General features: G+C 34.2%; 1 protein-coding gene across 19 annotated transcripts in view; it reads right to left on the reverse strand.

The window, feature by feature from the left end:
* The window catches only part of LOC149785740 (twitchin-like), a 469,207-nt gene that overhangs the window by 57,408 nt on the left and 394,083 nt on the right, over window positions 1-17,716 (reverse strand). For all 19 annotated transcript variants that reach the window (XR_016425447.1, XM_089979624.1, XM_089979627.1 and 16 more), the window contains 8 exons: window positions 15,937-16,094; window positions 10,310-10,375; window positions 9,572-9,665; window positions 7,685-7,888; window positions 5,338-5,479; window positions 4,775-4,974; window positions 3,597-3,749; window positions 9-54 (listed from right to left, as the gene is read on the reverse strand). Coding sequence is in view for 18 of the 19 variants with exons in the window: in XM_089979624.1 (XP_089835750.1) it covers window positions 9-54; window positions 3,597-3,749; window positions 4,775-4,974; window positions 5,338-5,479; window positions 7,685-7,888; window positions 9,572-9,665; window positions 10,310-10,375; window positions 15,937-16,094 (1,063 nt within the window). In the remaining variant the exon portion in view is untranslated. The remainder of the gene's footprint in view (window positions 1-8; window positions 55-3,596; window positions 3,750-4,774; window positions 4,975-5,337; window positions 5,480-7,684; window positions 7,889-9,571; window positions 9,666-10,309; window positions 10,376-15,936; window positions 16,095-17,716) is intronic.

The following is a 17,716-nucleotide window of genomic DNA, read 5'->3' on the forward strand; positions in this document are numbered from 1 at the left end:
ATGGTTACCTTGAGCCATGCATGTTCCAAAGCCTGATGTACTGTCATTCTGTCACTGAAAAAAAAAAAGGCAAAATCATTATGATGTTAGGGTATATATGTATAAAATTACATCTGCCAACCTACCCATAAAATAAATTGTTTAGACACAGAATCTGAGCAAGAACACTTAAAAATGTCTTGCCAAGGCTATAATTCTACTGGTCTCAAAAGCATCAATTCCCATTCATGTACCTGCATTCACGGACTTGAGTACTCGTTGTTTCCTTGATTGACCATCAACATGAATGCTTCAAAATTCTTCAAATAATGCTGAATTAAATTTTCCCCCCAAAAATGATATTGGAGTACCATGCATGACCTCTATTTCAAAGCAATAGCTTAAAGTTTCATAATATCACAGTTATGAATCAAAAGACAGTGGCCTACCAATGCTGCATATCAGTGTTAACCAAAATGTATTGAATGAATGATCACTGTTGTTTTGAGTGTAAAACATGGTTATGGGTGTTAAACATGGTTATGGGTGTAAAACACTGTTATGGGTGTAAAACATGGTCATGGGTGTTAAACATATTTATGGGTGTAAAAATATGGCTATGGGTGTAAAACATGTTTTGACTGTACAACATGGTCATGGGTGTAAAACATGTTTTGATTGAAACATGGTTATTGGTGTAAAACATGGTTATGGGTGTAAAACATGGGTATGGGTGAAAAACATATTTTGATTGTAAAACATGGTCATGTGTGTAAAATGAAGTTATGGGTGCAAAACATTGTTATGGGTTTAAAACATGGTTATGGGTGTTCTGACAAGACACTAATGACATTGGCTAATTTAAAATATCACAAAGTCATACAGGAACAATGTATGTAATGCACTCTGCACAAAAATGGTTATATAGTGCCAACATAAGGTTATATTCCAGAAATGTAAAATAGAATTGCAAAAAAAATTAGGAAGATAAAGGCCTCCAAAAATATATTACTAAGTACATTAAATATAAAACATAAAGATGTAAAAATTATGTAAAATATATATATAATAACAGATAAAGGTAACACATTTAAAATCCTTAAAACATGATTAAAATTTCTTGTACAAATTACAGTCCCATAATGTTCCAAGATTTTCTTGGGTGCTATATCCTTGTGCAGCTCTTCAAGCAGTTCATTTCAAAATACTTCTGTCACACAGAGTAAAAATATACATGCCCAGCAAGACTCTGTTACACTGTCAGTGGACACTAGCAGGGTACACACTCTGGTCCTGGTTTAACCTTCATAAGGTATACACTGTCAGTGGACACTGGCAGGGAACACTCTGGTCTAGATTCACCCTTTAGGAGGCATGCTTGCTGACCCCTCTTAGCCCCATCTCAGCATGTCTTGCTGATTAGAACTTAGAAGTGACACCCTGCTTTCCTAAAAATGTGTTTCTGCATGAGACAGGTATGTGTGTTGGCATAAATGACCCATTATATATCAACTGAACAAGTGATGCAAAAGGCCTAAATGTGAGCCAAGTCCACCAGCAGCTCATTATTTTTAGAGCTAAGTATAGGTAACCAATTGAAATACAGAGAACAAAAAAAATACATTGTAGGTAACCAATGAAATACAGAGAACAAAAAAATACATTATAGGTAACCAATGAAATACAGAGAACAAAAAAAAAATACATTATAGGTAACCAATGAAATACAGAGAACAAAAAAATACATTATAGGTAACCAATGAAATATGGAGAACATAAAATACATAATTATAGGTATGTGTGTTTGTGTGAGTTGGATTTTTAACATGGCTTTACAAAACTTTCAGTCAAATCACTACGATGTCTGCAGTGTGACAGTTTATAGTGATGTCTAGCACTGGGGCATCATGCCGCAGACATGAAGCCCCAGTGCCCCAGTCCAGTCACATTATCCTGAAACCAGACCAACCAGTCCTAACAATAATCTCTTAATGCTGAGTGCCAAGCGAGTCAGCTGTTAGTACCATTTTTGTAAGTCTTTGGTATGACTTGGCCGAGGTTGGAACCCACAACCTCCTGCATCCGAACATAATTATAGGTAATCAATGAAATATGAAGAACATAAATACATAATTATAGGTAATCAATGAAATATTAAACACGAAACATTAATCAGGTTTCCAGTGTCTTTTAGGAAGTTTAGGATAAACATGCAATGTTTCACCACTCGAGCTTCTGTCAAGCAAAGTAGAGCAACAAGGTAAATCTGGTGTTTTTTTATGTGATTGTTTTATACAGTCTCAGTGGGTAACTTACTTAGAATAGGGGAGAAGCCAGATCTAAAACTGGAGGAGGCCTGGGCATTTGATAAGCTTAATGGCAGTTCCTCAAAATGTGTGAAACTAGTTGTGCTAACAAAAATCCTGTCATATATCTTGCATCTGAAACTTATAAGGGATATAACTCTGGTAAAAAAATCCTAAAAGTGAGAGAACACAGGGTGCTCTACAGATATAATAAACTTCTGAGAGAGGGACAGGTGTAAGCTGAAGTTGTTTTCATTTGCAATATGCCCAATGGACAAAATGTTGGTATATCTGTTACTTTCATGTTCTGTGGCTGAAATTTCTTTGGATATTGTACTTCGGAAATTGTAAATGATCTAAGCACACAGTTAACCAAAATGACTGTTCACATATGCTCAAAAAAATCAGCCTGAATTAGTCTGAAGTACACTATCTTCAGCAGTTATTAAAAAAGGTAAAACTAATTTTGCCAGACTAGACAATACCAGCTTCTGAAAATGCAATGAATGAATTACCAAATATGTAAAATGTTAAAAAAAGTTATTGGCTCTTTTGTTTAAACAATTAACCTCTCAAGCACAGGAAGTGAAAATGACCAAGCAGAGCTAGTGTTTTGATACATGCACATCTGAAGTAAGGCCAAGCACAGGAAGTGAAAATGACCAAACAAAGCTAGTGTTTTGATAGGTGCAGATCTGAAGTAAGGCCAAGCACAGGAAGTGAAAATGACCAAGCAGAGCTAGTGTTTTGATACGTGCACATCTTAAGTAAGGCCAAGCTACATACATGTACTCTATAACCCAAACAACAGCAAACAATCATTCACCAAAATATCGGGAATTAAAGTATAACCAGCAAGGAAAATTGGGAAAATTCTTTATCTTTAAAAATATAACCCTATGCAAAATATGAAACTGTAGAGTGCCACCACAATCACAGGTATATCTCATATCAGTAATGTCTATCAAGCTTCAAAACTACATGAAAAGCTGGTGGAGAAGTTACACACTAGGATTTTGAATGTACCAGATGGACAGACAAGTAAAACGCTATATACCCATGTTATAATCATGGCTAGGCACATATACATTTCTTGAAGACTGAGATAATTCGCAATTTACAATGAATTATTACTAACAGAATTATGATTTTAAACCAGAAGGATTCACAGGAACTATAAATTGAAGGACAAAAGTTACCTTAAAACAAGGCTTCTGTTACGATTAATGCTGTCACATTAAAATTGCTGCCATCTGATTCTTTAAACCAACAGAATCAAAATACCAATGTGTTCTAGGAAAAGTGACTTACTGCTGGTTCTTCAACAGAAGTTTCTTAATGAAATCCTTGCCCTCTGCTGATACATTGGCAAACGCATCAGCATCAAACTCCCAGTCACACCGCTTCACATTCTGGAGTGTCTCAAGGTCATCCTCTCCAGCGAATGGGGACAAACCACTTAACCTGCCAGCAAAAGGGAAAGAGAAAATGAGCTAATATGTGCAGTGATAGCAAATGTATCACATTCTTATGATGCCAAGTGGGTGTTATTGTAAAGTGAGCTCTTTTAATTAAGTACTGTGGAACATATTTTTCTGAACATAAAATTAAGAGGAAAGAACCCTTAAGACTAATCTTTACAAACAAATATCGTGAAGAAAAAGTAAAAACTATCTCCAACAGTAAAATATTCACTGCTCTTCAATAGAGCATAGTCATGATTCTACTGCACAGGGTCTAAACTGCCATGTACTGCAGTGTGTCACAATACATCATTTGTCATGTACTGCAGTGTATCACAATATAACAACTGTCATATACTGCAGTGTATCATAATACATTAACTGCCATGTGTTACAGTGTATCACAATACATTACCTGCCATATACTGCAGTTTATCACAATACATAACTGCCATGTACTGCAGTATGTCACAATATATTATCTGCCAAGTGTTGCAGTGTATCACAAATACATCATCTTCCAAGTGTTGCAATGTATCACAATTTATCAACTGCTAAGGGTTGCAGTGTATCCCAATATGTCAACTGTCATGCACTGCAGTATCTCACAATATATCATCTGTCATGTGCTGCAGTGTCTTACAATAATCATCTGCAATGTACTGCAGTGTATCACAATACAACAACTGCCACATGTTACAGTGTATTACAATAAACCATCTGCCATGTACTGCAGTGTATTACAATATGTGAACTGACATGTACTGAAGTGTATTATAATACATTATCTGCCATGCACTGCACTGTATACAAAATACATCAGTTTTCTGCAGTGTATTAAAATACACTATCTATTGTGTACTGCAGTGTGTATGTACAGAAGTACATGTAAAATATTAACTTTGGGGATTTTAGTGTTTGTTTTTTTTAAATTAGCAAGTTCCATGATGTCTGAAATAGAAAATGTATCAAAAGAAACACAACAAGAAAATGTGGAAGTTACCATCATGATCTGAAAGTACTTACAGGACATAGGCAAGAACACCAACAGCCCACATATCTGTATAGAATCCAACCGGCTCATGGTCGACAATCTCAGGAGCTGCAAACTCTGCTGTTGCTGTTGTGACCTTAACAATTTCATCCGGGTTCAGTTTTGTGGCCAGACCAAAGTCAATTATCTTGACATTTGTGCTCTTCTGTGTATCACACATAATATTCTCTGGCTGTGAGAAAAAGAATGACAAAAATTCTAGCAATGATTTCTATATGGTGTGCCAATTTTTTTCACCTTATTTTGTCATAGACATTAAAGGAAATAAATAGGTAATCAGGACCTCAAATTAGGCCATTATCATGAGCAGTTTACAATTAAACTGAATAAACTGACATCAAAATTTTTAAAGTGAAATTCAAACCGTCTTTATTAGGGATAAATCTAAGATTTTCAGGTGAGGGTGACAATTTGGGAAAATGTAAAAATTCAAGTCAACTACATTGTGTTATTATGTAATCGTTTGAAAGTTATTAAATAAAAAAACAAAACATTCTAAAGTTCAGTTCTACAGAAGAATAAAAATGCTAAATACCTTAATATCTAGATGTACAATGCTGTTTTCATGCATCTGCTTGAGACCATCACAGACCTGTCTCATGTAATTTATGACCTCTGCCTCAGACATTTTGTAGTCTTCTGCTGCAATACGATCAAACAACTCACCACCAGACAAACTGAAAGAGACATTAGTGTACATTTTTTAGATCCTGCAAATAGGTCAATCACATACCATATATACTTGCTTGTAAGTGAAGTCCAACTGCAAACTGCAAAGGCCCAGATCTGCCATAGCATGATGCGCTGGCAGATCTGTGTCTGTGCAGTTTGTTAGGAGTAATCAACAGAGCAAACAAGACAGACCCTGATCTGCAGGTGCATTATGCCATGGCAGATCTGGATCTTTGTTGTTTTTAGTTTGACTTTGACATTAAGCAGGGCCTCAAGTGATCGAGCGGTCTAAAGCACTCACCATTACGGACCATTGCCATCTCAACTCTGTCTGCGTGGGATCGAGTCTCAGGTTTGGTAGATTTGGGTATGTGAGAAAGCTTGCCAGTAGCTTCTCATGGGTCAGTCGTTCTTTCCGGGGTTCTCCCGGGTTCTTCCTCCACCAGTGATATTGGCCACCATGTATAGCCTATCTTGTGCTGAAAAATGGCATTAAACCCTAAAACAAAAACAGCAACAACTTGACTTTAAGCAAGCAGACATGGTATACAGCTATTTCTACAAACTGGCAGTTTATCATTTTGTGTCTTCAGCCGAATATACATACACAAGAGGATGAAGGGATTTTAACCTCTTTTTGCAAATGTAAGAGAAAAGTGCATTATATTAAAGGGTAAACTTAAAATGGAAATTTAATGCATAAACAGTAAATTTTTATATTCAGTATGGAAGATATGCAATGCAATTATTTGTCTACCAAAAGTCTTCATCGGATGGTTTCTGTTATCTGTTTCCAGATAGAAACTGCAAACTTTTGTTTTGAACTTAAGCAAGCCCACACATTAAAAACATTTTTCTTTGGAAAATATGTTGGTAAAGTTTCCAGGAATCTTATTCTGAATCAAGCATCATTGTCAAAGATATAAGTCAAAGAAAGGTCAATCACAGTAAAATTTTAACCAGAAAGATGAAAATTGAAACTTACCTTAGTTTTTATTTTAAACAAAGCTCTATCTCAAATTTGGTTTCAATCTGTATTGCCCTTTAAAACTTACTGAGAGAAAACAAAAGTCATGATGCAATGTAAAAATTCTGAGTAAGACAGAAAATAAAACTTTGAAGAAGAAAAAAAAAAGAGCGAAAATTAGGGGCCAAAAGTCTAATTTTGATGGAATAAAATGTGAAAATCAAACTTGATGTGGGTATTTTAAACATAAGCCTTTCTAATCCATTAACTCGTTTAAAAGTTATGATGATGTGATGGACAAATGAATATACAAATGGATACATGGATGGACAAGGGCATTTATTAATGGGACAACATCGAATCCTGGTGGCAACATCAAATAATTGTAAAAGAAAGTATGGGTAGGAAATGTTCGATTGTTGACATAAACAATCAGAAAATAAAGTATTTGTTCAAGTCATGACCTCAGGCTTTTGTTGATATAAACATTTGTTGTTTATCTCTACATCAACATATGCATGACAAATTTAGCAGTAACAATAGACCATGGGCCTACGACATTGCATTTTTGTCAACAAATGTGGTATGTGACATAAGCGATGTTGATATAAGTGGCTAGGACCCTATTTCTTTCCAGTTTATAAACAAGCACCACATAAATCAATCTAACTCCAGAATGTATTAAATTGTTGTTGTTGTAGTTGTTGTTGTAGGGTTTAACGCCATTTTTCAGCACACAATAGGTTATACATGGCGGCCAGTATTAATGGTGGAGGAAGAACCCGGGAAAAACCTTGGAAAGAACCACCGACCCACGAAAAGCTACTGGCAAGCTGTCTCACATACCCACATTGGCTGAATCCAAGACTCAAACCCACGCAGACAGAGGTGAGATGGCAGTGATCCGTAACGGAGAGCGCAGAAAGTAATAAATAAAATGTGAATACTTTGATTGATTTATACACTAACGTTGACCTTGTAGATAAAAAATGTGCCTTAAATCTATATGAACAAGTGAAAGAAAAAAACAATGGGGCCAGTGTAAAATGAGAGATCTTGTTATTTGATAACACTGTATTGATACAGGTTAGTGAAGTAAATAAAATGAACACAGCTGTAATGTAATTATGGTCAACACAAAATAAAAATGTGGAACATTTTCATCCCTAGTATATTTAATAATTTAGGAGGAAGTATATTCAGTCCATTTCAAGCTATTGAAACAAGGTGCTAAAATACTTACAATTCCAATATGAGTACCATTTCATTCTTGTCATCAAAAGCATCTTTCAGTGTCAGCAATTTAGGATGATGCAACTGGTTCATAACATTTATCTCATTTCTCACTGTAGCTTTGTCCAGAGGATAAGGTGTGTTAATGAACTTGGCCACAAAAACACGTCCTGTGGCTTTTTCTGTACAACGATGTACAACTCCGAAAGCTCCGCTGTAATTAAAATAAAGATGAAATATGAGGAATGTGTCCGTGCATTAAGTTTAGATAGAAACAAGAGATCCAAGTGGCTGATATTTGTTACCTGTTTTAGACTTGTAATACGGCAGGTGTTGGCAAATTAAGGCAGCAATTAACAGTGCATATTATGCATCCTCTGTTGTATTTATGACAGTTTCTTGATCTGATACTGAGTAACAAATTCTCCAGTGATGTAACTTGAAAGCAAGGAGCATATTTAGTGCTAAAAATAGGTTTTCCATCTACGGAGCCACATAACTGCTACAAAAGCCACCTCAGATATAATTTTGACAGGGTATGTCTAATGGAAAATATCTGATAATTTTGATCCAAATCACCTCTTTATCTTATTGGATATGAAATATTCTTTTATTTTCTTGCAGCATACAACCAGATTACCTATTTACCACAATTAAACTACATATACAAGCCGCAAACTCCATAGACCTAGATCTGTTGTCACTGATTACATTGGTAAGTCAGGGTCTTTGCTGTCTGCTCTATTAATGAATATAAGTAAACAGCGTATAGCCAGATCTGCCAGAATATTTTGCCATATCAGGTCTTAGATACACCTAATAAATGACTATATACAATATAAACAGGTCTAAGATGCACCTAATACAAGTCTATATACAATATGAACAGATCTAAGACACACCTAATACAAGTCTATATACAATATGCACAGATCTAAGACACACCTAATACATGTCTATATACAATATGAACAGGTCTAAGACACACCTAATACATGTCTATATACAATATGAACAGATCTAAGACACACCTAATACATGTCTATATACAATATAAACAGGTCTAAGATGCACCTAATACATGTCTATATACAATATGAACAGGTCTAAGACACACCTAATGCATGTCTATATACAATATGAACAGATCTAAGACACACCTAATGCATGTCTATATACAATATGAACAGATCTAAGACACACCTAATGCATGTCTATATACAATATGAACAGATCTAAGACATACCTAATGCATGTCTATATACAATACGAACAGGTCTAAGACACACCTAATACATGTCTATATACAATACAAACTGGTCTATGACACACCTAATACATGACTATATACAATATGAACAGGTCTAAGACACACCTAATACATGACTATATACAATATGAACTGGTCTATGACACACCTAATACATGACTATATACAATATGAACAGGTCTAAGACACACCTAATACATGTCTATATACAATATGAACAGGTCTAAGACACACCTAATACATGACTATATACAATATGAACTGGTCTATGACACCCCTAATACATGACTATATACAATATGAACAGATCTAAGACACACCTAATACATGTCTATATACAATATGAACAGGTCTATGACACACCTAATACATGACTATATACAATATGAACAGGTCTAAGACACCCCTAATACATGTCTATATACAATATGAACTGGTCTATGACACACCTAATATATGACTATATACAATACGAACAGGTCTAAGACACACCTAATACATGTCTATATACAATACAAACATATCTAAGACACACCTAATACATGGATATACACAATATGAAAAGATTTGATTTCTTTCTTTATTTAGAAGAAAGGAAGGAATGCTTGAACGTAAGGTTACAATTACCTTCCCAGTTCTTCGAGTATGTCATAGTAGTCATACACACTGCCTTGCTTGATTTCCACTGGTTGAGGAACATATTTCTTCCACAAATCTTCATCTAATGGACAAAGCAAAGAGAAATCCTGAATTTAATTTGGATTAGGATTCAGTAATAGGCAAAAGCACTTTTTAAAATCGTGCAACATAATTTGATTTGTCTTAATTGTCTAACTCTGTTGAAGGAAAATGGTTCCCCAAAACGGGTTGGTCATTGAGCTGAAAATACTTGACTTGCTTTATAATCTATCTGGCATTGCAATTTATCTATAATGTAATATTGCAGTCATGGAAAAAGTAAAGTGGGAAAAGTAAAAAATTTATATCATAAACACTATATCATACAATAATGGGCTTCCTTAGGTTTTCAATTTCAATTCATATATGGAGATAAAGGATTGTAAAAGAGTTCTAATTTTAAATGAAATTTATAAAATGAGTCAATTATTATTTGCAAGCTTTTTGATGACCACAGGATGGAGTAGTAAAATGACTCTGAAATGTATTCAAAAGCCTCCATCTTTACACCTTTCTTTTCAATGATGTCATGTTTTCATTTGTGATATCATGAGGTGTTATTACATGTGCTACATATATACAAATGATGTATTATAATAAGAAATTAAGAAAATTTCAGTTTACAGTTAGTTTTATTAGTATTCCAGCTCCTTCAGCAATTTACCATATTTCAAACTCAAAACTTACAGAATTTATCATAATTGTCAATTCTAGGCCCATCGTATTTCCCTCTGATTTTTCGGCCAAATTCATCTAAAACAAAGATAAAAGATCAAATTAAATTTTCATGTAAAAACACATAATATTATTAGGAATATAAAGTGTATGTATGAAGTGTATGTATGGGCTAGAATATAAAGTGTATGTATGGGCTAGAATATAAAGTGTATATATGGGCTAGAATATAAAGTGTATGTATGGGCTAGAATATCAAGTGTATGTACAGGCTAGAATATAAAGTGTATGTATCGGCTAGAATATAAAGTGTAAGTATGGGCTAGAATATAAAGTGAATGTATGGGCTAGAATATAAAGTGAATGTTTGGGCTAGACTATAAAGTCAATGTATGGGCTAGAATATAAAGTGAATGCATGGGCTAGACTATAAAGTCAATGTATGGGCTAGAGTATGAAGTGCAAGTATGGGCTACAATATCAAGTGAATGTATTGGCCAGAATATAAAGTGAATGCATGGGCTAGACTATAAAGTCAATGTATGGGCTAGAGTATGAAGTGCAAGTATGGACTACAATATCAAGTGAATGTATCGGCTAGAATATAAAGTGAATGCATGGGCCAGACTATAGTCAATGTATGGGCTAGAGTATGAAGTGCAAGTATGGGCTAGAATATAAAGTGAATGTATGGGCTAGAATATAAAGTGTATGTATGGGCTAGAATATAAAGTGAATGCATGGGCTAGAATATAAAGTGTAAGTATGGGCTAGAATATAAAGTGTAAGTATGGGCTAGAATGTAAAGTGTATGTATGGGCTAGAATATAAAGTGAATGCATGGGCTAGACTATAAAGTGAATGTATGGGCTAGAATATAAAGTGTATGTATGGGCTAGAATATAAAGTGTATGCATGGGCTAGAATATAAAGTGAATGTATGGGCTAGAATATAAAGTGAATACGTGGGCTAGACTATAAAGTCAATGTATGGGCTAGAGTATGAAGTGCAAGTATGGACTACAATATCAAGTGAATGTATCGGCTAGAATATAAAGTGAATGCATGGGCTAGACTATAAAGTCAATGTATGGGCTAGAGTATGAAGTGCAAGTATGGGCTACAATATCAAGTGAATGTATCGGCTAGAATATAAAGTGTATGTATGGGCTAGAATATAAAGTGTAAGTATGGGCTAGAATATAAAGTGTATGTATGGGCTAGAATATAAAGTGTATGTATGGGCTAGAATATAAAGTGTATGTATGGGCTAGAATATAAAGTAGATGTATGGGCTAGAATATAAAGTGGATGTATGGGCTAGAATATAAAGTGTAAGTATGGGCTAGAATATAAAGTGTATGTATGGGCTAGAATATAAAGTGTATGGGCTAGAATATAAAGTGTATGTATGGGCTAGAATATAAAGTGAATGCATGGGCTAGACTATAAAGTCAATGTATGTGCTAGAATACAAAGTGTAAGTATGGGCTAGAATATAAAGTGTAAGTATAGGCTAGAATATAAAGTGTATGTATGGGCTAGAATATAAAGTGAATGCATAGGCTAGACTATAAAGTGTAAGTATGGGCTAGAATATAAAGTGTAAGTATGGGCTAGAATATAAAGTGAATGCATAGGCTAGACTATAAAGTCAATGTATGGGCTAGAATATGAAGTGTAATTATGGGCTAGAATATAAAGTGTATGTATGGGCTAGAATATAAAGTGAATGCATGGGCTAGAATATAAAGTCAATGTATGGGCTAGAATATAAAGTGTAATTATGGGCTAGAATATAAAGTGTATGTATGGGCTAGAATATAAAGTGTATGTATGGGCTAGAATATAAAGTAGATGTATGGGCTAGAATATAAAGTGGATGTATGGGCTAGAATATAAAGTGTATGTATGGGCTAGAATATAAAGTGTATGGGCTAGAATATAAAGTGTATGTATGGGCTAGAATATAAAGTCAATGTATGGGCTAGAATATAAAGTGTAATTATGGGCTAGAATATAAAGTGTATGTATGGGCTAGAATATAAAGTAGATGTATGGGCTAGAATATAAAGTGGATGTATGGGCTAGAATATAAAGTGTAAGTATGGGCTAGAATATAAAGTGTATGTATGGGCTAGAATATAAAGTGTATGGGCTAGAATATAAAGTGTATGTATGGGCTAGAATATAAAGTGAATGCATGGGCTAGACTATAAAGTCAATGTATGGGCTAGAATACAAAGTGTAAGTATGGGCTAGAATATAAAGTGAATGCATGGGCTAGAATATAAAGTGTAAGTATGGGCTAGAATATAAAGTGAATGCATGGGCTAGACTATAAAGTCAATGTATGGGCTAGAATATAAAGTGTAAGTATGGGCTAGAATATAAAGTGAATGCATGGGCTAGAATATAAAGTGTAAGTATGGGCTAGAATATAAAGTGTAAGTATAGGCTAGAATATAAAGTGTATGTATGGGCTAGAATATAAAGTGAATGCATAGGCTAGACTATAAAGTGTAAGTATGGGCTAGAATATAAAGTGTAAGTATGGGCTAGAATATAAAGTGAATGCATAGGCTAGACTATAAAGTCAATGTATGGGCTAGAATATGAAGTGTAATTATGGGCTAGAATATAAAGTGTATGTATGGGCTAGAATATAAAGTGAATGCATGGGCTAGAATATAAAGTCAATGTATGGGCTAGAATATAAAGTGTAATTATGGGCTAGAATATAAAGTGTATGTATGGGCTAGAATATAAAGTGTATGTATGGGCTAGAATATAAAGTGAATGCATGGGCTAGACTATAAAGTATGGGCTAGAATATAAAGTGTATGTATGGGCTAGAATATAAAGTGTATGTATGGGCTAGAATATAAAGTGAATGCATGGGCTAGACTATAAAGTCAATGTAATGGCTAGAATATAAAGTGTAATTATGGGCTAGAATATAAAGTGTATGTATGGGCTAGAATATAAAGTGAATGCATGGGCTAGAATATAAAGTGTATGTATGGGCAAGAATATAAAGTGTAATTATGGGCTAGAATATAAAGTGTATGTATGGGCTAGAAAATAAAGTGAATGCATGGGCTAGAATATAAAGTGTATGTATGGGCTAGAATATAAAGTGAATGCATGGGCAAGAATATAAAGTGTATGTATGGGCTAGAATATAAAGTGTATGTATGTATAACTCTTACAAAATTGTGGGAGGACAGTAAATCATCAATGTCTACATCTTCAGGTGATGACCATATTGTTTACCATGTATCTTGTGAATCCATCAAAAGCTATGGCACCAGCTGCTTTTACAAGACTGTATGGCAGATTGACATAAACAATGAATTTTATAAACCCATGCCTCAATAAAGTTACCAGTACAGTGGAACCCTGCTATAAAGCGACAATTGGGGTCCAAAAAATTGGATCATATATATATCAGGGTCGCGTTAATGCGGGGTTTTAGAGTATTTTACTTATTTCAGAGAACAACTCATTGGCACATGTATGTGTATTCGCGTCTAATGTATATGATGAATAGGGTATTAACACCATTTACTATCGTGCTGTTGTGGCATGCAGTTCATCTATAATGGATGCAATTCCATTGAAAAATTGCAAAAGATTTACAATATTCAATAATTTTTTCACAGATCACTGTGTCTGAATTCAATGTCTAATATACAGCATGAACAGAGTATCAACACCGTTTACTTGCCATCTGATATCATACCATCGGGGCTTACAAGTAATCCATAATACATGTAATTCCATTGCAAAATTTTGTCACACATCATTATGTGTCTGAATTCAATGGGAAAAATTAACAGCAAAATTAGGTTAAGAAAGACGAAGCACGTGTACAGTTCATTATGTTCCAGGGTCTATGAATGGTGTCTGTACAAATTTCATACTGCTAACATTTTCTCACATGTCTTGCCGTGTAAATTTATCCATTGCAAATTTCCAATAATTAACGCTTGTATGCCTATTTGTTTAAATGACTACAGCAAGAATAATTAACAATCAACAGATGCTTTCAGTGTGCATAAAACTTTCACTTCAGATTTTGTGAATATCGAAAGAAATGTGTGAAAACTACTATACTAATCATTGCGCAAAGTGCAGAGAACGACTTGTGTTTGTGAACTTACTTTTCCATAACAGTAAAATATATTCTTATAAAAAAATAGGAAATTAATAATGAGTTCATAAACAAACACCATACCCATGTAAAACCCGAGAACTAAGTGCAGTAGGCCTGCAATGGTCACGAGTCCCTTTTATAAAATTTTACAAGCTGAACGCATGTACAATTTCATACCATTTTAATATCCAGCTAATAAAGCAGACATTATTTACAAGTCAACTGACTGCATCTAATAACACCACCAATCCCAGCAAACATGTTGGCGGCTTTTGTTTTTTGATGTTTATTAAATTGTGAGAATCTTTTATCAACCACAGCATTGTCTGCTACTTGGTTGTGTATGCAGTTAAAGAAACACATGTTGGCTATTGTTTGAGCAACGATTGTATGCAGAATTAATTGAAGACAATCACAAAGACAACTTACTGGCTTTACTCACGGATCAGTAATAAGTAACATTTTCGATAATGTTTATTTTGGCATAACACTTCAAGAACCTGGTGATATTGTTAAATTTCAGAAGCTTTGCCACGATTGTATTACATTAAAATTCATACGTGAACTCTTCCCCAAAATGATAACAAACTATTTCTCGTACTTAAAAAATTGGTTTTTTTTCGGTACGAGAAAAATACACATACATGTATTTGAAATTTCAGGAACCAAGCCACAATTATATTAAATTCAAATTCATAAGCAATTTCTTCCCCATAATGATAATTAATTAATTTTTATACACTATTTCATGTACTTTGAACAAAAAATATTTTTTCATGTGCAAATGAATACAGGAAATTTTGGGAGCCATGCCATGACCGTGTTATATCCGAATTCGTGTTATAGCGGGGCGCATTATAGCAGAGTTGCACCATATAATAATTCCATATTATCTAAAGCATATCAAAGGTGCTAACCATGTTGAGTCTAATTTTTCTTAGGATGAGAATCTGAGTTGTGTCCCTTTCATAGCTTGATTAGCCTCAAGTCCAGAGCTCAGTATAGAAAGTGCCTACTGTTAGATAAACAAACTATTCATAGCAACAGAACACTCAATATCATGCCACAGGCTAAATATCAATAAATCAATAGATTCAAAGAGTGCAGATAAACTGACAGACTGAAAGACAGACTAGAAATGGTGTAAAGACATTTGTAGATGAATAGAAAAATGGACTAGTGGACAGACAATGAGGTAAGGCTAGATGACAATTGTGTATCAGAGCTCTTAGTAGTAAGAATTTCTCCTTCAAGGACTTCTAGGTGGTAGTGGGGGGGGGGGTGTTGTGGGGGAGAGGTCAAAATCCAAACTGCAGGTTTCAAATATATTAGACTCCCAGCTTTAGATGAAATGCAACTTTTCACATTCATTTTCAAAGTTCTCTTTTCAGGACTTTGCATCTAACTGAATATGCCAGTAAAGCTCTCCAGACATTATGATAGTTCAAATATTATTAAGGGCAGACTAATGGTGCCTGACCTTCACCAAGCTTTCTCCTCTTGACTGCATCTGGTTCCTCAGTTTTGATGGTGCCGGTCGGCTCACAAGGATCACTCCTTCCGTAAAAATTGACCGCAAACACACGGAACTGGTACTCTTTGTTGGGCGAAAGACTTTGAACATTTTGGAAGCAGAACCTGTAGAGTAATAGGTAACAGAAACATAGTACCTGGCTTTGTTATTGTCATTTTTAGACTTATTGCTGCACAGTACAATAATGTTAAATGTTTTAGAGACTAACTTCATGCATTTCAAGAAAACTTACAACTAAGTAAATATGGCAGCTTCTTAACTGAAGCATCTGATTACCTTTGGACAAAATCATATAAAATACACAGAACTGCATACAATATGATTTATACAGAATAAAAATGGAAGACTCTTGTTCATGTAGAGTGAATTAAAAACTAAATTGGAATACCGTTGAAGCACTTGGGTCCCTCATTTGAAAAGAAACACCAGAAAAATAGCACAAATTCCTAGAAACATGGCATGACAGGTCTTCTTTTTAATGATGATTCTTTTAACATCGGTGCATCTGAGATGCTAGGTAGGTGTGGCTGGTCAACTCTGGAGCAGAGTAGATCAGATACCCACCTGACAGTATTTATAAATTGTACACGGCACTGTTTGGAACTAATTCAAAATACATCATTTGAATAACAGAATTTCAACACATCATGCTGAATGACATTCAAAACTGTCCATTATGTCTGTTAGACTATTATTCCTTTTTCAATGGAACTTTCACCCACAGCTCACTATACAATGTCGAGACCCGCAGTTCTTGGGAACAGCAAACCATGACTATAACTGTTTTTACATGTACATCTTACCTTATTTTCTTAACTTTTAATGTACCTTTAACAGCTAACATTTGAACTTGTTTAGCTGTCATTCATTTAAAATCTTTTAAATCCATCCTGTACAGGTTTTACTATCAAGACTTGATAAGATGTTTTACCTCTCCCCAGTGGGTGAAGTTAAACCAGTGAAAGGCAGAAGGCTCTATAATGCCAAAAAGTTACAAATTATTTGACTGATGACATCCTTAATGCCAGTAAGAATCTTATAACTCAAAAATTAATAATTCAAAGACACAATAATATTCTAATAACTCAAACATCAATCATTTACAGACTATAATACTCTAATAACTCAAACATCAATCATTTGTGTAGACTATACTATTCTAATAACTCAAACATCAATCATTTGTAGACTATAATACTCTAATAATTCAAACAGCAATCATTTGTAGACTATACTACTCGAGTAACTCAAATATCAATCATTTATAGACTATGATACTCTAATAACTCAAACATCAATCATTTGTAGACTATACTACTCGAATAACTCAAACATCAATCATCTGTAGACTATACTACTCTAATAACTCAAATATCAATCATTTATAGACTATAATACTCTAATAACTCAAACATCAATCATTTGTAGACTATACTACTCGAATAACTCAAACATCAATCATCTGTAGACTATACTACTCTAATAACTCAAACATCAATCATTTGTAGACTATAATACTCTAATAATTCAAACAGCAATCATTTGTAGACTATACTACTCGAATAACTCAAATATCAATCATTTATATGGACTTTACTACTCTAATAACTCAAACATCAATCATTTGTAGACTATAATACTCTAACAACTCAAACATCAATCATTTGTAGACTATACTACTCGAATAACTCAAACATCAATCATTTGTAGACTATACTACTAGAAT

Source organism: Sinohyriopsis cumingii, chromosome 13, assembly GCF_028554795.1.
Source record: "Sinohyriopsis cumingii isolate HCF-2022 chromosome 13, ASM2855479v2, whole genome shotgun sequence".
In the NCBI taxonomy this organism is placed as follows: Eukaryota; Metazoa; Mollusca; class Bivalvia; order Unionida; family Unionidae; genus Sinohyriopsis; species Sinohyriopsis cumingii.